This window comes from Athene cunicularia, assembly GCF_003259725.1.
Source record: "Athene cunicularia isolate RWA chromosome 4 unlocalized genomic scaffold, athCun1 chr4_part3, whole genome shotgun sequence".
Taxonomy (NCBI): Eukaryota; Metazoa; Chordata; class Aves; order Strigiformes; family Strigidae; genus Athene; species Athene cunicularia.
This window is the reverse complement of record NW_020799100.1, coordinates 813,239-836,386: the sequence shown is the minus strand read 5'-3', so window position 1 is coordinate 836,386 and position 23,148 is coordinate 813,239. Positions and strand designations below refer to the sequence as shown.

General features: G+C 49.4%; 1 protein-coding gene across 2 annotated transcripts in view; it reads left to right on the top strand.

The window, feature by feature from the left end:
* Window positions 1–8,987, top strand: part of GABRA3 (gamma-aminobutyric acid type A receptor alpha3 subunit) — a 67,732-nt gene extending 58,745 nt beyond the window's left edge. For both annotated transcript variants that reach the window (XM_026848460.1, XM_026848462.1), the window contains one exon: window positions 593–8,987. In XM_026848460.1, the coding sequence (XP_026704261.1) occupies window positions 593–922 (330 nt within the window). In that variant the 3' untranslated portion in view covers window positions 923–8,987. The remainder of the gene's footprint in view (window positions 1–592) is intronic.
* Window positions 8,988–23,148: the final 14,161 nt, after the last annotated feature.

Here is a 23,148-nt window from a genome sequence, read left to right as displayed (position 1 = left end):
TCCTGCATTGTCTCTCCATGGCTGAACCTTACATGCAACAGAAAACACAGTCCAGTTGAGAGATAGAACAAGGAGTCTGTGCAGTTTGAGCCTGCATTCACTTACACTGACCTGGCAACACGCAGCATAGACCCGACAGCACTCAGGCAACCAAGGAGTTGCCCATCTGGGGCAGCTACTGCTCAAGTGCAGCTGCACACATCTTTTTATACCACTACTCTGATCTAAGGGGCTGCAAGGAGGCTACAAACCCAGCTGTGTGGCTTCAGTTCTTTGACTTGCAGCAGGACCTAGCTGCCAGGCCAGGACTTCTTTGTGCTACATGCTACATGCCAGGCTTACCTGGAGAGGCTGGTCCACCCCAGCCCAGCATGTCCTTATGCTCCAGCAGCCCTCGAGTGGCAGATGTCATGGGTTCTTCTCACCACATCTCCCTTCCCTGCCACAATGCCGCCTTCTTGGTCTCTTGCTCCTCGCACCCTTTTCCATCTTCTCATCCAGGCAAGCAGGTAAACTCAGAGGACAAAATGTTCTCCATGCAATTCTATGGTCACTTCATCTCTATATTGTTTTTTTCTTCCACCTTCCCTAGAAAAAAGAGCCAGTGGCATTAGCGAAGAAAACCAACAATACCTACAACATCGTTGGCACCACATATGCTCTCAACATTGCCAAGGACCCCGGCCTGCCCACCATCTCCAAGAGTGCTGCTGCCACTGCTACTGCCACCAACGTACCCCCCAAGATGACCCGCATAGAGGAGAAGCTCCCAGATAGTAAGAAGACATACAACAGTGTCAGCAAGGTAGACAAGATGTCCCGCATCGTCTTTCCAGTCCTCTTTGCCATTTTCAACTTAGTCTACTGGGCCACATATGTAAACCGGGAGTCAGCTATCAAGGGAATGATCCCCAAACAATAAAACCGGTCACACAAACCTTCCATCAGTGAGCACCATCCAGGCAGGAATTCTCCAGGGCTTTCTTCTTTCCCTTTTTCTTTAATTATTATTGTTCATTTGATATTATTATTATTATTATTATTATTACTATTAGATCATTCTTTTATAATGTAAACAAAACTGATTTTAATTTAATCCTGTGTACTTCAGTTTCACTTTACTTTGTCTCTGATGGTGAAAGGGGGGAAAAAAAAAGGATCATAACAAGTTGTGCCTCTAACATTGTGAGTCTAATGTCCCCCATTTGTCCAAGTCACCCCGTGCTTCCATCTCACCTCCTCCACCTCCTGCTGTTTCCATGGTCTGCATGCCACTGCCATTCCACTGTCCACCCTGCTGGGGGCTGCTGCTGTGGTCCACCCCCCTCTTCCTCTTCTGCAGTGGACTGCCCTAGCATGGTGGGTGCTCCTGGTGGCCTGGGCTCAAGGATGGGGAGGCCTCCAGAGTCAGTCAGCCAGCCAGCCTGCCCTTCAGTGCCTGATGCTCTGTGCTCAGTGGCTGTGGATGCAGGGCGAGCTGGTCCATTGAGGGAGCAGCGTGGCATGGGCCAGCTCATAGCCCAGTGCCTGCTGAGGGCAAACCCACCACTGCCATGGTCCATGGAACCACTGCAGGGCTGGAACAGGGTGGCAGCATCTTATAGGTATCTACAGGGCTTCTTCCTCTCTGTCTTCATCAAATCCAGCTGCTGGTTCCCTCCATGTCTCTCCCCAGACAAGAACAGGCAAGAAAAGTCTTGTCCATCTGCCATCCTGCACTCTTGGGGCAACTCATTTTAGAGGGTGGGATGGTTCCAACCAGAGAAATAATTCTTCTCAGGGCCAGTCAGGAAGTCAAGACAGGAGCTTTATAATGTCTTGGAGGAGATAGAAGTTGTGAAGCCACGTGCATTCAGCATCAGGACTGGAAGCCATAGAGTTTGTGTTCAGATGGGTGGTTTACCACTTTGTCTTGGCCCCATCCACTTATCCTTCTTGGCACCTCCTCTGCCCGAGTCCCTTCTTCCAGATCCCCATTCATCTTCCTTTGGCTATTCAGCACCCCTCAGTCCTATCTTGTCGTTCATGGGTAAATTTAGGAAGAGAATCCCCTACCTCTTGGGTAAGCCACGCTGACTAGGAGGAGCACAGCCCAGGGAATTCCAGCTCATGGAGCAGCAGCAATGTTGATCCAGGCCAGCTCAGGTGCAGACTGTCTCCTGTGGGACACACCAGTGGGTCAGGAGACAGTCAGTCCCCAGGTACCTCCCTGTCCCTGGGGAACAGATGCAGCTGAGCATCCTCAGCACTATGGGACAACAGAAGGGGATCTTTGAAACAGCAGGGTGATACTTCTGTCCCAGAGAGCCATGAGAGCCAGCTGCCATCCCACAAAGCCACTGAGATCTAAGACCCAACTCTTAACACCTGCACACTCTTCCCAGGAAGGCTCTCCAGTGCCTTGGAAAGAGGGTTTTTTCTCCCTTCCCAGCCACCACAGTCAAGAACCGAAAAGATGGTGGCGTTCAAGCCATCTGTCCCCTTTCCCTGGTGCCTGGAGCCATGGACACACTGTCCTGCTACAAGGAAGGACATCCAGTGCCTGGTGAGTTCTTGTCCCCAGCACTGATCCTGCCATTGGCCCTGCTCCCAGGGTACAATGCAGCCCCTCTTTGCTGGGCCTCCCTCCGACCATCTGGCTGCCCCCCCTGAGCTGCCCCCATGCATGTTTCAGGTGCACGCAGCCAGGCCAAGGCCCCAGCACCCCCAAGATGATGTCTTCAGCATTGCTTCGAGCCACTGTGCCAAGCTCAGTTTACCCCTGCCTGCACAGAAGCGGGGCTGAGCACAAGGCACAGGATTTGTCCCACCTGGAATATCCATGGGGATGGCAGGACAGAGCGGGGAAGGCCAGGACACTTTGTCCTTCAGCGTGAGTGGCATTTGTGCATGTCCTGCCCATCCCTTACCAATCTTGCTGGCTCAACAGCAGTGCAGTCCTTCCCCCTGCCTATAGCTGTGGCGAGGAGAGGGGCAAGGAGACATTTAGCTCAGTCCCTGGTGCATTCAGTCCAGGACTGCATCCGCACCAGCAGGCAGCATCTGGCAAGAGATGACAACTTCCCCCCCTGTGGGGCGATGCTGAGGAAACCAGCTCGCTCCCCATCCTCCCCCACAGCATCTGCACCCCAAACTGCGCATGATATTTCTACAGTGCCTTTCATCCCCGAGGGCTCCCCGCTGGGTAACAAGGAAGGGAAAGCCCACCCAGCGTTGGGTTGGAGGAGCAGAGGGAGAGTGCGCTGTCTCCAGCCCTTCCTCTGGGCAGGGGGGGCATCCCAGCTGCTTTTGCACCTGGGGCACCTTGTTCCTCCTGGCACTGACCTCCTGGTTCTGCTGCAGCCCTCCGGCCCTGACAGCCCGGCCACCCCAGCACTGCCCTGCCGCAGCCCCCTGCCCCTTGGCCACCGAGGCACCCTGCGCTCCCTCCATGCCAGCAGCATCCCCTCCAGGAGCCAGTGCCACTGCTGCCGCCCTCCTGCTCCCTGGGCTTTCTGTCGGGGAGTGCTACACTAACTGGCCGTGACGCTATTTGTTTTGGAAACTACATGGATGTCATTTTCTTAAACAAGCTATATGAAGTGTATCTTATAAAACATTCATGTCACTATAATACTCAGGCCAAAGTGAATGGAATAGAAACCCTATAAAAAGCAAAACAAACACAATAAAATTGTAACAAAGAGTATATTGTGTTTACTAGCAGAATCACATTAAAGGCAAGCTTAAATACTGGATCCAGTGACTTGAGCTAGCCCTGGTGCAGAGGTGGTCTCCTCTGCTTGCCTGAGCATTCCCCAAAATCTCTACCCCAAGGGCCAGCTCCTGTCGCGCATCACCTTGCTACATGTTCCTGTGTCTGTTGGTGCCTGCTCCATAGAACTTTCCATAAATTTTCAGGTCTTACCATCGGCTTCTCAGCAGCCCGAGCACCTGCAGATGCTGCCTTTGCTGCCCCCCTAGAGCCACCCAGGCTCACTGGGGCAAGGTGATGCTCAAAGTGCCAGGGCTGGACCTCTCTGTGGTGCCGGGCATAGCATTGGGGCATCATCTGAGCCTCCTCCCTTCCTGCAGGTGATCCGATCTGGCTCAGTTACCTGTCAAGGTGAATCTCCTGCCTGTTTCTTCCCCTAGTTCTTCCCTCCCTTCGACACTGAGACTCTTGCCCCTCCCTAGGACACAGCCCACCAATCTGGATTGCTGGTGACGCCCATCTGCTGGCTCATCTTTGCTCTTCCTGGCTCAAAAAACTTTGCTCTCTGCCTGATAAAAGGCTGCCTTCCTGGATCTGTGTTAGCACGCCTTGAAAGCCAAGTCTATTCCCACCAAAGCCTGGCACTCGCTCCAAGTCTTTTTGCCAGCTGGAAGCAGAAATACCGGCATCCTTTGGTTAAAGACAACAAACCAAACAGAATTTGTAGTTTGGCTTCCAAGCAGGGAAGCATTTCGGGAAGATAGTTATAAATAAGTGGTTTAACATCTCCTGCCAGCAGACATCACAGAGAAGATAATGTTCTTTTTTTTTTTAAATCTGTCAGCAGCTCAAATTGGGACGTTTTCTTCCCAGCTAACCCGAGGTTGCTGATAGGGGCTTCTTCTAAGGGCACGCTGGGCCAGAGTTAACCTAGCATCAATTACTGGGGTTTACTGCTTGCTGTGATAGCATCTAAGGGCTCCATTTTTATAGTTGGTCCTGTATAGGAATAGATCTGTACGTGGCTATTGATAGTCTAATCCACACTTGTGCACAGAGTGGGCACTTCATTTCACTGTGAGCCTCAATACTCTAATATTCTTTTTTTCTGGCAAGGTCCAAAGCCTCCCTGCCTTTATGAGAGTCTCCCAGGAAGAAATTTGAGGGTGATAAAAATGATCTGTTCAGTCTGCACTCCTGTTTTGTAGCTTGCACCACCTGGGACACACACAGCGCAGTCCAAGCCTGCAGTTGCATTCCTTCTGAAAATGTCAGAGGGACATTTTGGTGCTGGCAGCTTGCCTCTTCCCTCCTCTGAAACCGCACATGGGCCAAAGCAGTGCGGCTTTCAGGAGCTCTGCGCCCCGGGGAGGCAGAGGATGGTTCGGCTGAGGTCCTCCAAGCAAGCACGGCAGGCAGCATGTGGTGGCTGCCAGTGCCATGTTAGTGCTGTGACATTTCTGCGGGGGAATAGGAGAGGGATGGGGCAGAAGAGGTCCCTCAGTCCCACCCGTTCTTCTAAAGGGCTGATGGAGTCACCCCCACACAACGTCTCAAAAGCTTCTGGAACGTCACTGAGCAGGACTGTGACACCCGAGGCAGAGCTTCCCATCTCTCCTCTGTGCACAGAGCTCAACATAAGCAAAGCTGGCTGTGCCACTCCCTGGGTTTTACAGACAAGTGCTGTGGCCAGCACAGCTCACCCCCATCCTAATCCTCGCCATCACAGTGACACCGGGTCCTACTTTGTTTGCTGTAGGACACCCCTTGTGCAAGCAGACCCTATGCTTGCTGTTCCCAGACACAAGCCATGCATGCACACAAGGTCAGGACCAACCTTTTTTCTGCAAGCCTATCCTATGGACAGGTGCAAGTGCGGTCATTTCTTTTCCGCTGCCTTGATTTCTTCTGTCCATATCTTGTATTTCTTTCAGCCATCCCTTGGTGAGGGTTATAGGGCTGCATCACATACGAGGAAGGGGTTTCTCTTGCTCCAAATCACCTCACATAGGAAGACCCTCTGTTCTACTCTCTGAGACCTTTAGAAACCTGGAGCAGTTGCCCCCCCGGAGGGTGCTGCAGTAACAGCCTCCTTGCAGTATTCTTTACAGCTGTTGGAGGAACAGAGCAGTTAAACACACGCTGCTGTTAAAGGAAGGATCATGGTCAAAGGCAAGTGGCTACTGAGGACAGGTACTGTGCTCTCCCAGCTTGACAGGGCATGCCATGAGTAGGAGAGGACCAGGCAGCTCTCAATGGGCTCACTTAGGGAACGGTTTGGCAGGGACATGCTAGTGCCCCCCCACTTCCACATGCTTGGACCTGGGGGTGGCGGAGAGCCAGCGTGGGGCCGTGGGACTGCACCATCACAGCAGGCAGCATCAGGCCAGCCCTCATTCCAGGCCCTCTTCCCCAAATTTTATGTTTGTCTGGGGCCACTATAACCTACCCAATTAAATAAATGTGTGGATTTTGCAGAACCGAGAGAAGCAACATTTCCCTGACTCCTTGGTGGCTGTTGGGGGTGGGGAGAGCTCAGCCAGGGTGAGGGGCACATTCATAAAAACATAAACGCTCTATTAATGTCAAAGTAGAGAGAAAGCCCCCTGAACAATTCATCAATCCTCTTTCCATATCAAGCTGAACTACTCCTGAAGGCATTTTTGGCAAGAGGCCACAATACAAATGAAATTGATGGCTTCCAGGTATAAATATTTACTTTTTGACCTTGTTATTGTTCAGTCAGCCAAAGGTTTTTACATATATCTATATCTATATCTATATATATGCATGTGTGTGTGTATCTTTATGCTCACAAACTCTTTATAGCTAAAAATCAAACCTCTCTCTCTTTGAAAGAGAAAATGGCCATTTTCAATTATTTTACTTCCCCCTCATTCTCTTTGGTAAATCTTCTGGAAGGAGGTGCGTCCCTCTCTGCTAGTCTTCAGATGGCTTTGGGAGGAACAGGGAGCAAAGTGAGCCTCTCTCCATGCTGGGGTCTCAGTGCAGGCTTGCTGCCTGGACCAAGGACACTGCTGGCAGTGCTGTTTAGCACCTTTCAGGAGAACTTAGTCCCAGATGTCACAACTTCTCCAACACACCGGGATGTTCCCAGGAGGGCATCATGGCTTTTCAACAGCTGTATGCCATAAGCAGTTAGTCCTTATGCCAGAGCAAAACCAGGGAATGTGTAGCTGAGCGTTGTAAAGGGGTGTGAGGTATCTACCTGCTTCAGGAGGGAGCACCAAACCTGATGGGATCCATTCCAGCTTTCCCTAGCCAGGGGAACGCCGCAGGGAGGGGCTGTACTTCAGCCTGGGCTGTTCTGCAAAGCAAAGGGAGGTGCTGGCAGTTGGTCAGTGCTGGCTGCTCATCCAGGTGGGTCGTGCTAATGGTGGGAGGCGTCAGCAAAAGCATAGGCCTTATCACACCTTATCTCACCTCAGCACAAGCAGGACCAAAGACAGATACTGGCCAGCCCATGAGCAGTGAGGCCGTGGTAAGTGAGCAGTGTGCTGCCCCTAGCAATGGTACCCAGCATCAGCTCCTTCCCCTCCCCGCCCCTCCCCTGCCCTCCCCTTCATCTCCCCCTGTCTTAGGAGAACCATTTAGGCACCGATCCTGCAACTGCACTCGTAGCTCCTATCTTCCCTCCTCTGCTGCTGGAGAAGGGTTCTCGCAGTCAGCGGCAATTGCTGATCAGTGTCTTGTGGTGTCCCAGCTATGAGAATGAAGGATGGCACCTCCCATAAGCAAAGCTGGTTCTCTTTCTAGGTCTATGCCTGCCTCCCACCACAGGAATCTGTGCTTCGTTAAATAGCAGAGAGTCTTAGGCTTGGATTAGTCCTAACATTAGGCCTGTCATCCTTCACCACAGGCTCGTGAAGCTCTAGGACAAAATACAATCTTCTAGCCACTCCTTCCTATTCTGCACTGTCCCCAGTGCCCACCAGTGCAGATCTCTCTGTACACAGCTTTAATGATCCCATCTGCCTAGGGAGGGAGGCCTGGTCTCAGGTTTGCTACATGAGCCAGGATGCTCCCACACTCTTCAAAGGCTCTTGGTTCTTTGCTTCACCACTGCTTGAAAGTCCTGCCAACTTGATAAGTCCATTGGCTCATGTTACACTGCTGTCGGCACTGTGTTTCCCCTGGAAAGTCTGTTGATTCCTCCTGTCCTTTTGCAGGGCACCCAGCAACCATAACGACAGTCATACATTGAACGATTCCATTCTTGCAACGACAAAAAAGTAGGGGCAGAGTTGGGAAACCTGAGTCATTGCTACATTGCCTTTTCCAGGCTGTATTTAGAGTTGAAGGGCTCATCTCGGTTGTCACAAGGGAGTTTCTCAGCCCACCAAATCTAGTCAGGTGACCACAAGTATCCCTTCATGAACTAGATTTTCACTGTCGACTGACTTGGGGATAGCCACAGGCAAAAGTCCTATCTGAAGGTGAGGGCACCTGCTGCTTCTTTCACTGTAGCACTGGTGCCCAGGGTGGAGAAAGTGGCATTAGCATCAGGCTAGGGCAGCCCATCATGGGGAAGAGCACACCACAAGTCGCCAGAGAATACGCTTATTTTCACTGCCTCAGGTTCAGTCTGTGCCCCGGTATGTCTTCTGCTTTGTTTTCCATCTTGTGAGACTCTCTTTACTCCACTATAAGAAAGAATCTAGCCAGCAGCAGTTTAATGCATGACAATCCTGTTATTACAGCTGTAAATAATTAACAACTAGGAAAAAAAGCTTTTTTAAAAAATTTTTTGTTGACTTTCTTTTCTCTCTTGACTAGCTGGTAGCCACTTTCTTAAGGGATTTCTCACGGAAACTGTGACCTTTCTTCTCTCTATTTCTCTCTCTTTCTTTCTGAGATTTGTGTTTCAAATGCTTTTTGGTGCAATGTTCAATGCCTGTTTGTATTTTTGAATCGTATTTTTCAACCTTTGCCGGAAAAAAAAAAAATTTGCCCATTCTAATTGGCAGGATTTTGAGTCCTGCAATTTTTTTCAGCTTTTAGCTTTTTCAATAAGTTAAAGCAACAGAAAAATGTCTCAAAAATTACAGTGAAGTTCTGAAGAGAGATTAGAAAACATCAGAAACAAGAACTACGTGAATAAGATTAGCAAGCTGAGTGGAGGAGGAGGACTCTTCTGACCACCTACTAACCTCGTGATCTAACACACAAGGCGGGACTAGACCTCTTCACTGATTTAAATCACTCTGCTTTTCCACTCTACCCACTCTCTCGAACTCCAATCAAAACAAATAAAAATTCATATTTTAAAAAATCTGTGTCATTGTTTTTTCCATGGTCTGCTTCTCAAAACTAAATGATGTTGACATACAAAGGGATGGGGAGCCCCAGGAGCCAGTCCTCTGGGTTTGAGGCTACCTGCTCATCTGAGGAGTTTGTTGCAGTGGTGAACAGACAAGCTACCCATGAAAAAATAAATATTCCAGGGGAGAATAAGAGCTTGAAAATATCCCACTGTTCCCATTGTGTTGTGTTTAAAATGCTTTTCCTTCCAGTGTCAGGGGAGTGAAGGGCACAAGGTACATTCAAGGCAGATGGACTGGGGAGTTTGGAAAGATGGGATGGTGGTAGTGTGATGGGTGGGCAAGAAGGAGGCCCTGAGGTGTGCCCTTTCCCCTCAGTGTGTGACCCATGATTAGACTTTGCTTTTCCAGTAGAGCTTTTTGGCATTTCTCTATGTACAACATGAACTGAGCTTTCTGCTGCTCTAGGGAAAACCAGAAGAGGCCTTGGCCAAGGCACTGGTTTATCCAACCCACTACATACACTTCAGCTGAGTCATGCCTTAAAGAGACCCTGGTGGGCATGGAGGCCCTTACCCCAAGTATCTTTGGCCATGTGGTAAACCAAACGTGTGCCAAGGAAAGGTTGTGGGCAGTTCAACCCTCCCTGCTGTGTTATTCAGCAATGACCTCCACTGTCACTTTGGCCCACCCAAACAGCTTCCAGGCATGACTTGGGATTTACCATGGTACAGAGACCTTTGCTGCAGCAAGTTTTGGTTGTAGCCACCCTCAATTTGGAGATCTAATAGCAAATAGCTGGCCATGCCGTGCCACTCAGTCAATGTGACATGTGTCCAGGTGACTGTGTGGGCTGCTGGAAAGGAAGTTCAAGGTGTAAGGGCTTATTAGGACACTTCATTGCATCTCCCTGGATGCATGAAAAGTTATATTTAGCAACTAATAGAAGGATTTTTCTTACTAGATCTGAAATGAAGTAAATCTCTTCAAATGCAAAACCAGAAGAAAAATCACCTGCAAGAAATGCTGAAGTTCTTCCTAATGCACTGAGTTTGAAACATCCTATGTTCCCCTGTGATTTTTTCTTCTGCAATTTTGGCTATGTTTTAGATGATTTAGTCAAATCCCACATATTCAATGAGGACTTTTTTCCCTCTCAGTTGACCACTGGGAAATAGCAGGAGAAGCAAATAACTCCGGTGACATCGTCAGTTGTTTTCCACGCCTGAAGAAGGAATGAAACCTCCCCCCTTCTCCGGATTCCCTGAGCACCATCTGGATGCTGCACCCGGGACTTGCTGGCAGGACAATATCTCCAAACATATTGCAACCTTGAACAAAAAAGTTACGCCTTTGAATTTGCTGCGTTCAGCTGAATCCTCCTTCTTGCTCAGAGATTCGAATGACAGAAGAGGCTTGGGAGTGCCGGAGCTCGCAGATGCTGTGGCAGATGGATAGTTTACCATGGGTCTTAGCAATACAGACTGCATGCTTATGTCTTCCCAACGAGGGAGCATAGCTTGTGACCTCGGCAAAAGCCAGAAAGAAAGGACCCCCCCACTGGTTTAAACTATAAAAGCTGGAACCTGAAGTTTTCACCCCTTTCCCCACCCCCACCCCCGCCCAAGTCCTTCCTCAAATCAAAACCGAACAGGGTTGGTCCCAGCCTGAAAAGATCTTCCTGACTCAGAAGACAAAAATAAACAGCGATGTGAAAAGCTTCCCTGCATTATCACTTCTCTATTTGAACCTGGAACAAGGGCTCTGAAGAGGAACAGAGTGTAATTGCAGTGTCCACAGAAAAGAAATACTAATGAAAACAGGCAGAGCCAGGAGAATTGGCAGAGAAGAGGCATAGCTGAGCAAGTATTTATTAACCCAGCACTTAGTACTCAGGCTGACAGGTGTCTTAGGAACACAATAGCTGGGTTTTATTATTAGGTGCTTATACTATAGCAGTGCTTGGGGAGGGGAACCGTTGATGTGTGGCTCCTGAGGTACCAGATGTTGGGGAGCAGATAAATGTGTCCCCTATGCCAGGCTGTAATGTGGCTGGCGAGGACAGCTCAGGCCCACAGCCCCATGAGGGAAGGGTCCCCTGGGGTGCAGGGGTCATCTCCTGCCTTTGAGGGGGCTGTTCCAGAAACCTCTTCTGCAAACTGCCTCCTCATGAGGTGGGGTGGGCACCCCAAAGCCAGCCCTGCTCAGCCGCCTTCACGCATTTGGGTGGTATGATCAGAAACCCCAGCATCAAGGTAGGGCTCCCTCTGCAGAACAAACTCTCTTCTCTGGTTTCTCCACTGTGTCAGATGAGTAGGTCTAATGCTGTGTGACCCTGGTTCATGAGTCTCTTCCAAGGACCATTGCCATGCTGGCTGCCTTGTAAGCAAACAGTGCTTTCTTTGCAAAGAAAGAAAAAATTCTTCCTGACTAAACTCGTCCATCCGCAGCTTGTCAGCAGGAACATGGTTTGAGACTTTGCGGTCACCCTACTCCACAGAGAACACCCTCGTTTGGCAGATCTGTGGTTTGCTGGGATTCATTCTCCCTTATGTTTTCATGTGTTGGCAAGCCGCAGGCTGCAGGGGCCTCGCGGAGGATCCCAGGCTTCACCACCACAAGCACACGCTCACTGCAATCGGACGTGGGAGAAAGTGGCTGTGACTTTCCTCCTGCCCCCACCAGCTTCCCTTTTCACGCTCAGTGGATAGATGATGTGTTAACAGCAGCCAGAGCAGCAAATGAGGCTGCTTCCCAGCATGGATGCGCTCAGCTCCTTTCACAGATCCTCAGTGTCCTTCATGGGGATGAAGATGTCCTTTTGTCCCCCTCCCCTAAGCAGGCAGCAAGTGATGGGCTGTGGAGGGGATGGGGCGATGTGCCTGGAGCAGTGGGTGTGGGTGTCAGCCACAGCAAAGTTCCTTCACCCCACCTCAGGGAATGTCTCCTTGAGCCTCCTGGTCAGGGGAAGCAGAAGGAGCCTGCTCCAGCCCTGCTCTGAACCCAGGGCAGGGGAGACACCTCCAGTGTGGGAGCTGTGGGGCTCCTTGGGTCTCACTCTTGGACAATCCTGCAGTCTCACCAACAAAGCAGGTGTCTACCCCATGTACTGCTGTGGTCCGTGCTCCAGGGGAGAAGTTCTGCAGGCGGGATTCAGGTCTCCCCCTACATCCCACCCTGGGGCTACAATGGGTGTTTTGCAGTGGGGGGTGTGGAAGACACGGCCGTCGGGCACTGGGGTGGGACAGAGGAATCAGCAGGCCCAGGGACAGCAGGGACCATGCACTGAACAGGGCTGCACCACCTCCATCCCCATGGACGCCCAGCAGAAAGAAAATGTCCCCAAAACACAGCACCACATGATTTTCTTCAGAAGGAGAGAGGTGTAAGGGCTAGCTGAGCATTAGGCATTTTATAAAAGCCCTTTGAGATCCCTGGTAAATGGCAATCTAGGAATTGGCAGCAGTGGTTTCAGCAGAAGCAGTATTGCGGCCATGATAGTCTAAGGACGTAAATCAGGCAAGGCTGGTAGGAAAAATCAACATTTTTTATTACTCAGATAGCACAGCTGGGGAAAAGAAGCCAAGCTTTCAAACTCTTCTTCAGATGTGGTACTGTAAACTTCAGGTTTAGGCCTGGGTAGGGCTGCTCTGGGCTAGTTTCATTAAGGAGGCAATCAGAAAGCAAAAGGTCCTAGCTGCTATACAGAGTGGCAAGTAGCTTATAGAGAGAAAGGTACTTCTTAGGCTTTTGTGAAAAATGGGGGAGTAAAAGAGACAAAATAGTATTGCTGAGTTTATTCAGAGAAGGCAAGAAAAGCATGCAGTGATATGGATTTAAAAAAATATATATAAAAATGCATGCAATACAGACAAAAACCTTCTCTAAAGTCAATGCACAGGTTTTTTTCAGCACATGCAAGTTTTACACTTGCTCAAGAAGTCTGGGAGTAGTAAGTCTCCAGTCTGACCCCAGCTCAGCTATACATCAGCCCAGCCCAGTTGTGGAAATGACCGTAACTCATCAGCACATCCCCTGGCGTTTGAGGGAAGGTGGTTAGGCTCCTCTTACAATTTCTCTTTGTTATTGTGAATCTTAAAATATCTGTGCCAGACTGTAATCCCCAGTTTGACTGTAAAGCTAGCCGTTGCCTTCATCCTGCCTTATTACACCCAGTTTAAATTACAAGGGGTAGCAAGACAGGGTTGATAAGGAGGATTTATTATGCTTGAATGACCATCCATAGCAACTCATTGCTGAGTGACTCTATCTCACTTCCCTGGAGAACAGCTCCTGCCAGAATACATTCATTTTCAAGTGTGAACCCTCAATCAAGTAGGATCAGAGGATCTTGTTCACATCCTCATTGGTTACAAAGGGAAACAACTCTAAGCAACGGGCTTGTGAGGGCCCTGGCCCAGAGGAGATGTGGAGTTTGAGCTGCAGGTGGTCTGGGGCAGGGCAAGCGATGAGGTGGGGGTCTGTCATCACATGGCAGTGTTGTGGTGTCCTAGGTAAGGAGCAGAGATGTGTGGAGTTACTTACCTTGGGGTGAGGATGCTTCAGGTGCTGGGGGGAAGGAGCCCTGGGTGCACCATGCGATGGCCATGGGGAGCTCAAGGTGGCGAGAAGCTGCATTTCACCCAAGGCAGCAACTCCTCTCCCTCTTTGGGTTTCCATGTAGATAACATAAGCAAACCAGCTTCCTGGGAGTGTGCTGGGAGGCAGCATCCCCACTGGGCACACTAGCAGTTGTCTGCTGGGATGTGCAGGCAATTATGCCACCTCCCAGGGTGGAAATCATGTCCAACTTGTGACAGGGCAGAGCTGATCTACTTCCATAGCCCTGCAAGGGTACTGGGAGGAGGTCAGCTTTTTTGGTATGTTTTTTAAAGAAATATTGCTGGGGAGTTGGGTGACATTTTCTTTCCTTTGCTAAGTTTAGAGTGTAATTGTTATGCTGCTTGTTTGGGCTTTTTGCAGTCCTGCTGTCTGGGGATCTCATTTGTGTAATTTTGTTGGGCCCCGGCTAATAATGAAGTCATGTGAAAACAATTCATTCTGCTGGACCAAGAGTGGGCTTTGTTGTCATGGTAACCTTTGATTCAGAGACTTGTGGGAAGGAGACAGGTAAGTGCTTGAAATTGCCATATTTCAGTATGGTTTCAAATGCCTTGGAAATCTGAGGCCCATTTTCCATAAATGAAGTTTCAAGTCTTGTTGAAGTACTTTGTAAACAAAATTCATGTATTGCCTGAAGAAAATGGAGTGGAATTTAGTTGAAAAAAATACTTTTAGAAAAAAACTAAGGTTTTGCGAAGCACTCTACAAAATAATGTGAGTTAAACACAATCAGGATGTGCTAATGCTGCTTTGTTCCCCAAAATTTAGCCCTGGATAGAAGAGATCCCTTCCCTGCGAGGGGTCATAGTCCAGTGGCCCTCAGGGCTGGCCCAGTAAGGAGACCTATGTGCTGGAGGGGTATGAAGAGGGACAGAAGCAGGTCTGATGGGAGCAATCTTTAATTTGAAATGTGTCTCCTGCAAGTGTGCTGGTTTTTACCTAGTCTGAATCAATGAGCCTCTCTGTTCCCAAAATTTTGGTTAATGTGTACTACGTTAGTCAAAATACTCTGGAAGCCAAGATATTCACTCAGAGCTAGATACACGCTTATTTGGAGATCTAATTATGAATGCTTGGGGCTTCTCTGAAAATCAAACTGAGGTGATGTTAGCCCCTCTGGATATGAGTTAGTCTGAACTGGGGTTGTAGGGAGACATTTCCAGCTGGAAAGTCCTGGGCTTCTGAGGAGAGATTCACAGTTTGGAGACACTGCATAAAATCAGCAAAAGGTATACCGTGCTGACTTCCTTTCAAAGTGACGAGCAGCCTGAACCAAAAGGCATGCCACAAAAGGCAAAACTCCACATTCGGCATCTGGATCCACCCAACGCTTTGGTCAGAGGTCTTCGATTCCGTAGCCCCATAAATGTTCTCACAAAGGGGACATCCAAGGGTCCGCAAGTCGTTTGGCCAGACCACAGTGTGAAAGGAGGACCTTTGCTGTTCCCAGGATATGGGTTGCAGCATTTATCCAAAACCCTCATCAGCATAACTTTTACCAGCCCCTGCCCCGTGAAATGATGTGTGTCTTCCTCTGCCTGCAGTAGGGTGGCCATTTTGGGGAACTTTCCTCCAAAGCTAAAAGAATACCTTGGCACTTTAACTCTTGCATAGAATATGTCATTTTCTTCAAGGCATGTCGGAAAGGAACCTGTTTCTGCTCAGCTCCAACCGATGGCCTGGGGAGGGAGGGGGATAATGAGATGATTTCTACAGGCCCACCTGGGTTTCAGCTGCCCAGCACCAGCTTGTTGAGCCCCACAACTGCTGCAGGAAGAAGAGGCACCATGTGGAGAGGGTTTAGGACACGGCTCAAGCAAAGGGGGTCTCTGGGGCCTGGCACGCAGGCTGGAGAGGGCTGCAGGTGGTGCAGGGGCTGTGCCAGAGCTGGGACTGCCTGTTCAGAGTCCTGCTCCAGCCCCATGGATGTTCAAAGCAACTTCTGTGATTTGCACTAGCCCTGACAGAGTGAGAGCAGGGTCCCGTGGTAGGATGGAGCATGGCGGTGAGGAGGGAGCTCTGTGGGGATGTAACCCCAGGGGAGAGCAGCAAATTGGATCTGTGTTTCTTGAGCTTGCAAGGAGCCTATCCCTGGAGTATATGGGAAGTGTCTGAAATAGAAGCATTTTGGAAATAGCAAAAAAGGAGTATTTCCAAAGGACTCCAACCCTTCTCCATGTGATTTGCTCAACCCTTCAGAGCGTTTGTTGCTTTTTTTGGTGGCAGAAGCTATTCAGGGAACTTGACCTGAATTTTTGCATCACTTTGGATGCTTAGAAATTGCATTTATTTAAAGCAAATAAAGTCATTTGCTGAAAAAATATTGCCAGGAAAAGGCAGGTGTTCCTAAAATTAACTCCACGTTAGTGCAAGTGTTTGCCTGGCTCACAGTCTGCAGGTACAGAAGAGCTGCTATACAGGGAGAGACACAGTCTCGTCTAAAGAGTGTCCGATTTCTGATACCAGTCAAACAGCAGATGTTTCCTATAGTCTTAGGCTCTCTTTCACTCTCATGCATCTTGCAGAGCTTCACCAGCCTCTCCCAGCTTCCAGCAATCTGTGGCTCAAGGACTTGCCTGTAAAAGCCACATCCTTATGCTTAATTATGTTACCCTTATGTTAAGGAGGCTGAGGGGTGACGACATTGTTCTCTACAGCTTCCTGAGGAGGGAAAGTGGAGAAGGAGGTGCTGATCTCTTTTCCCTTGTACCTAGTGATTCGATGTGTGGGAATGGTTCAAAGCTGCACCAGGGGAGGCTTAGAATGTCATTAGGAAACATTTTTTTACAGAGGGGGTGGTCAAACCTGCAACAGGCTTCCTAGAGAGGTGGTCGATGCCCCAAGCCTATCAGTGTTTAGGAGGCATTTAGACAAGGCCCTTTATTTGTTTTAACTTTTGGTGAGCCCCAAAGTTGTCAGGCAGTTGGACTAGATGATCATTGTAGGTCCCTTCCAACTAAAAATATTTTATTCTAATAACTTGATGGATTGTTGTTCTGTGAGTTGGTCCAGCTGCTTCTTGAGCTCGTATCAGCTGTGTCCACAACAGCTTGCAGAAAGCAGTTTCCTGGTTTAATTGTGGTATAAACAACCACTTCATTTAGGTTTGGGGACTATGATTTTCCCCTTCCATTTGATGTCTCCTTGTGCATTAGATTTTGGGGTGATGTTTCACCCAAGCAGAACCCCCAAGTTCCTGTGCCCATGTGCCAGGATCTCCCCATGGCCAGTGGGATGTGCAGTGCTCCTGCAGCACCACACCAGAGGATGGTTTCTAGGACAGCTTCAAAAAATAGGTTCACATCAGCCTGGGAAATCCCAGAACATACTAGGACTTCTCATGTGGTGTACAGACTTGATGCCCTTTGCTCCATTACTTTCCCATTGCCTGAAAAGGCTGCAGCTCTGTAACAGTCTTGCTCAGGTTGTGATATTCACACTGTGCAAAGTGGCTTCCCAGACAAAATTTCAGTAGCAGGAGTTGGCTGTAGCCCTCCCCTCTGGGGAGTGGTCACCTCTCCCCTCTGGTCTTACAGGTTGCAGTGGCACAACCTGTCAGAAGGAGTTATGGAAGAGCAGAGCCTGTTTTGCAAAGTGCTGCATTTTGCAGGAGCCAACTGAATGAGTATTGTCATGCTGCTGCTCCTTCCTCTTTGCAACACGTGAGGTAAATGAGGTTTATGGAAATGGGGGACAGATGAGAGCTACATGGGGGCAGCAGTGGTGTGAGGAGATGCTGCCTTGGAGACTCCCTCTGCAGCACCAGCAGTGGCCCTTTGCCTTGACCCCAGCTTCCCTGCTATTCTGGCTCAGGCTGCTAATGATGCTGTCACAGTTCTGACGAGGCGCCTCCACCCCCAGCGGTACCCCCTTGCTATTCCGACCCTCTCTTTGCCCTCGCTCTGCTCAGCGGGGGCACTTCAAGCTCAGGCTGAAGGGCTTCTACAGTTTTGCTCCGGGCTGCTGGCTGCCAGTCATGCCCAACAATAGCAGGGAGTGTTAACAGTGTAGATAAATATTTCTTGAGAGCACAGAGTTCACTTTATTAGTGACCAGAACAGCTTTTCAGGGACAAAACATAGATTTAGAGCTCAATCCCTGGCTCCTGCTGTGTTGCAAGCACTCCTAAAACCTTTGTGGACACCAAGGCCATCTTAGAGTTTCAAAGTTAAACAATCCCTCTCTCCCCCTCCTTGTAAACACCAGGAGGATTGGAGGTTGAAAGCCTCAGTTGTGAATATATTCTAGTTCTTGGGTGTCTCCCTGCCTTGAACCTGCTGTGTGGCATGACTCCAAATCTTCCTAGCTTATTTGCTGTGCTCAGGGCTAGAACTGGTCACAAAAGTTCAAAATAACCACAATCCCCCTGATGCACAGGTATGCTGCAAACAAAACAGATAGTGAGTTTTAACATAAATAGATATTAATTTGTTGGTTTGAGACTTTTCATTTATTTACCATTTGTGACTCTTCTGATTAACAGAAAAAAATCATCATCCAATCAAAGACAGTAAAGGGCTGGCTGTCCCTGTGGCACAGAGATCACCTTGCAAACAGATGAACCCAACAGTTAATCTGTGCCTGACAGGCTGAAAATGGGCTAAGAGTTAAAAATTTGCTAGGGTGAGTTCAACTGATGCAGTCAGACTCCAGTGCAGCATTAATATCCCCTTTAGAAGTGGAGGTACAGCTCAATGAAGCCCTTGCTTTGAATTACACTTTCCCAGCCACCCCTAAACTTCTGGAAATATCCTCCAAATGACATAATATGAAGAGAGAGGGGAAACAAAAGGTAACCAATAAAGTAGTCTGCAAGGAAAAAAAAATAAATCAGTGGACAAAAGGCTTTGCTTTGCCAGCAGCCAAACCATTCAGCCAGCCACAATAGCATGCTCCCTTCCCATTCTTTGCACCCCAGCCTTGTGCATTTGTGGTTATTATCTCGCCTGGACCAGATTGGTGTTGACAAACAAAAACCCAGGTAGCTTTGATTTTCCTTGTGTGCACGGTCAAAGGGAAGGAGTCATCTGCCCCTCGGTGTCTGATTTTTCATTGTCCTCACTCTGCTTTATTCCCTCTACATCATGGTGTGGAACAAAGACTTGAATTATGGCAGGAGATGAATGAAGTCTTTGAAAAACTATTAGAACAATTAGGCACTGAGGCATGGTGCAGGGGGAGAGTAAAGGGTCATGACTTTGAGGCCTGAATGCTCTGAGTTTTGGGAAAGTTTGGGCTAGCTGTGGTGGTGGTTCTCCGGAGAATAAGCAGAAGGAGAGAAATACAGAGAAAAGTCAGGAGTGGTGATGGTGGCAGCTGCTGCTATCAGCTCTCCTGTGACTGGCTACCTACATAAGGTAGCCTGACAGCAGTCAAAGCTGGTTTTGGCTCTGCTTCTCCACCCTGAGCTGGTGTGGGAAGAAATTCCCAGCCCTGCCAAGGGAGAGGGGGGAGCAAGAGCCTCGAAAAGCAAGGAGACAACAGGACAATGGCAACGCATGAGAGATGACTGGCTGAAACATGGAACAAGCTCCTGGAAAAGGAAGAACCATCTGTATACCTGCCCCTTTCCTTAGCATCACCTCTGGGCAGACACTGGGAGATGGGACAAGAGACACAACAAGGACTTGACATTACCTACTGTGGCCTCTTCTAAAATGTGCTATTACTGTGAAGATCTCCTTCCATATGTACTTGGAAAGAAAATTTCTAACAAGGTGTTGTAGTTTGAGCCTAGAGGGCGACTGAGCACCAGGAAGCCACTCACTCACCCCTTTCCTCTCAGGGATGGGAAGGAGAAAATAAAGTAAAAGGCTTGGGAATTGAGATAAGGACAGAGAGGGATGACTCACCCATTACAGTCATGGGCAAAAAGACAGACTTATTAGGTGAATTAAAAAAGAACATCAATTTAATCCAAACACTAACAACACACCACTTAACAGACAGAGCAGGACAGTGAGAAGCATTACCACATCTTAACAACACCTTCCTCCCAGCCGTCCCTTCTTCCTGTGCTCAGCTTTTCTCCCAATTTCTCTATCTCCTCCCCACCAGGGGCACAGGGATCAGTCCTGCTTCCCCTTCCTCCTCAGGGGGAAGACTCTTCACCCTCTTCCCCTGCTCCATCGTGGGGTCCGTCTCATGGGAGACATGAACTTTCTCTGGTGTGAGACCTTCCCATGGGCTGCAGCCTTTCCTGTGCTGCTCTGGCATGGGTCACCCCCACGTGTTTCAATCCTCCCAGCGACAAACTACAACAGAGTTGGGGCTGCTTCTTCCCACAGAGTCCTGCCCTTCTTTGGGAACAGTCACCTGCCCCAGCATGGAGTCCTCCACAGGCTGCATCTGCTCTACTGTGGACCTCCACAGGTGCAGACCTCCACAGGCCTGCCCTCTCAACACGGGCTGCAGGGGGGCTGCACTTCCCCCCACTTCCTCCTCCTTTCTTTCAATGACCTCAGTGTTCACACAGACGTCCTTCTCACAACTCTCCCTCCTCCTCCCAGCTTTCCCTTCTTAAACACATTATGCAGCCACCATCACTAGTGGACTGCACCTTGGCCAGAGGTGGGTCCAACTTGGAGCCGGGGGGAATGTCGAGAAGCTTCTCACAGGGGCCACCCACCACTATAGCCCCCTGCCCCGCTACCAAAACCCACCACACACTCAAACCCAGCACAGGGAGCACTGACAAAGACCCACTGAGTAAATGACTGCTGGAGAAAATGTCCTGAGGGTGAAAAGTTAGAAAAAGGAATAATCCTAGCATAGCACTGCCATTAATTTAATGTTCATCAGGTGGGATGGGAGGTTGGGTGGTGTTTGGGTTTCCGTCCTGTGCTACCGTCCCCAGAGCACTCCCTTTATCCTTTAGTTCTGGCTTGGAGGAAAGTGTTTACACCCCCCAAAATTAGACTTTGTGGCAATGGAAAATGAGATCACGATTCTCTTGCTGGCGGAATGGTGTGAAACAATGGTGGTAGAAAAAAAATAGTAATCTCTTTAGAAGGCCTGGTCTCGCTTGGCAGGTGTTTTTTTTCTAGCAGAGGGAGCAAGAAACTGCAGCTGGAATCTTCAGTTGGCTTCCCAAGGTACTACTGTGACATTTTAATGATCTAATTCCCCTCAAAGGTGGCATTTTCAGTTGTTCCTCTGACCTATTGCTGTACACTCACTGTGAAACAAACTATCTGCTATCAGCCCTGACATCTCAGGCTCAGAGAAAAAAAAAACATGCTGTGATACTAATGGACTCTTCACCCTGCTATGAGGATGTAGCTGCCTGTCTTCCCCCCATGCTCTAGGGCCATGGGCTCTCCAGGAGCACGTCAGCATAACAGCATTCACTTCTGCAGCTCCCACTGGCAGAAGTTGTGACTCAGGGTACACCTGCATGATGTTTCCTGGCCCATTTATACACTCTTCCTGCACAGCTAAAGGTGATGTTCAGGCTGGTGAGACCCTTTTCTTGCTTTGTAGTGTGGCTCTGCCCTGTTCGGAGGAGTCGCACCAGGCTGAAGTGTTGTTTGTGATAGGCATGTCTTGGACAAGGTGACCTGCAGAGGATGTGGCTTGCAGGATGCCCTGCCCCACAGATGGGCTCTGGTTTCCATTCTCTGGAGATAAACTAGTTCACGCTGGTGTAAAATGTGTGCAATGAATAACACAACTACAGCAAAATAGTTTATGTAAAGCACTGATGTGGGAGAAGTTTCATAAGAGGTTTCATACCTCAAAAAGGCCTTTTGTCAAAAATAGAAGCATTTTCTCTAAGAAAAAAAATCAAGTTTCTTGCACAGTCTTACTGTCATGCTAGTGCTGTTCCTAGCTGCCATGGAGACCCTCTTTTCTCCCAGAGTGAGAGATGCTGTTATGGTCCTTTTCTGAGCAGGACAGAAAGCAGAAGCAGCCCTTTCAGGATTGCCTGGGCTGGGGACACTGGCTGCCATCCACAGGGGCAACTGGCCCTACAGCAAAGACCGCTGGGGTCTGAGAGGTTTTGAGGGGGCAGGTTGGTTAGGAGGCACCGACAGGGGCTGCTGGGTGAGCTGGCTGGGTAGGAAACAGAGCCCAAAGACAGGCGAGCTGCTGATGGGACCTGTGAGGGAGCAGCGTTGGGAAAGCTGGTTGGGAAACAGTATGAAGAGAAACATCTCAAGTCCACCTTGAGACTGGGTCAAGGAAAAGCAGCTCAGTGTGTGTGCTGCTAAACCTGCAGGTAAACACTGTCGTCCAGCACCAATATTTTGTTTTCTTCCTCTGGGAAGGCAACAGAGATACAGCAAAACCCCAGATAGGCAAGACACTGGTGCTCCTGCTCCAAAGGGGCAGGGCGGCTACAGGGACAGGGAGAATCCAGGCAGAGAAACCAGGCCATGGAAATCAATGCAAATGACTTTGATCGCAGAGTTTCAAGCCCATTTGCTCCGTAGGAAGCACGGCTGTCAGCAGGGATAGGCAGTGAGAGGGGTGGGATCTCACATCTTGCAAGATGAAATGGAGAATGTGGCAGATGCTTTTTTTTTTCTTTCTCGCTTCAGAGGGCCCTTAGCAAGAAGCCCTTAGCATCACTGTAACGGACCAAAGGGGGAGGACGCCAAGCTCCAGCCCCTGACCCCTCCCTTTCTGCTGGCGGAAGGGGCAGCACGATGGGCAGCGTCGGTGCTGTGCCTGCACGGTGATGGGCACTAGGTGGGACTGGTGATGGGGAGGCAGCAGGGCCCCAACAGAGCACCTCTCGCTGGGGCAGAGGGAGGCTCGGGGCACCAGAGCCCTGCGGGGATGCCCTGGGAGCCACCCAGCCAAGCGGCAGAGACCCTCTGCGAGCAACAGCGGGCAATGTGGGAAGAGAAAGGGCCCTTCGAAGCGAGTTCCACGCCCTGCAAACTGCCCCGGGGAGTGCTCGCATGGGGAAAAGCTCCAGTTGTGTCAGTTCATCATTTCTAGGCAATTTTAAAAAGAAATCCCTTTGGGGCAGGAGATCTGTTTTCATTCAGAGCTGCATGTGATGGGACATGTGTCTCTGCTCTAGTTTCTGAGTGCCACTGTTAGGTTAATTATCATTAGTTATTAATCATCACCACTCACAGAAAGGCTTCTCCCTGCTGGTCAGGAGTCACACAGAGCATTAACAGCTTTTTTTTCCCCTGCAAACACAGCTCCAGTTTGGCCCAGAGACTCCTCTGGCCCCCAGCAGCTGCCTCAGAGGCGGCAGTCCTTGGAAAGTGGTTGGGGGGGGTCTGGGTCGACCTGCCTGGTGACTTTTTTTTTAAATAAAATTTAAATACAGCTAGCTAAAATCTTTCCATGCTCATGTGAAGCTCTGCATAGGGTCTCCTAGACTAAGTCTTGTTGACTCTTTGCTTCTTTAAATAAGTTTCTGATGCAGTGAGGCAGCTGGAACAAATCCGGTGATACGTCCACATCAGTCTTCAAAGATGTAGCTGAAAAAAACCTAATAACCATAGTCATTGCTTTCACTCTATTTAAAAAATAAAAGAGAAGGAAGGCATCATCAGGATGTTTCTGTTAGGGTCACTCCAGGGA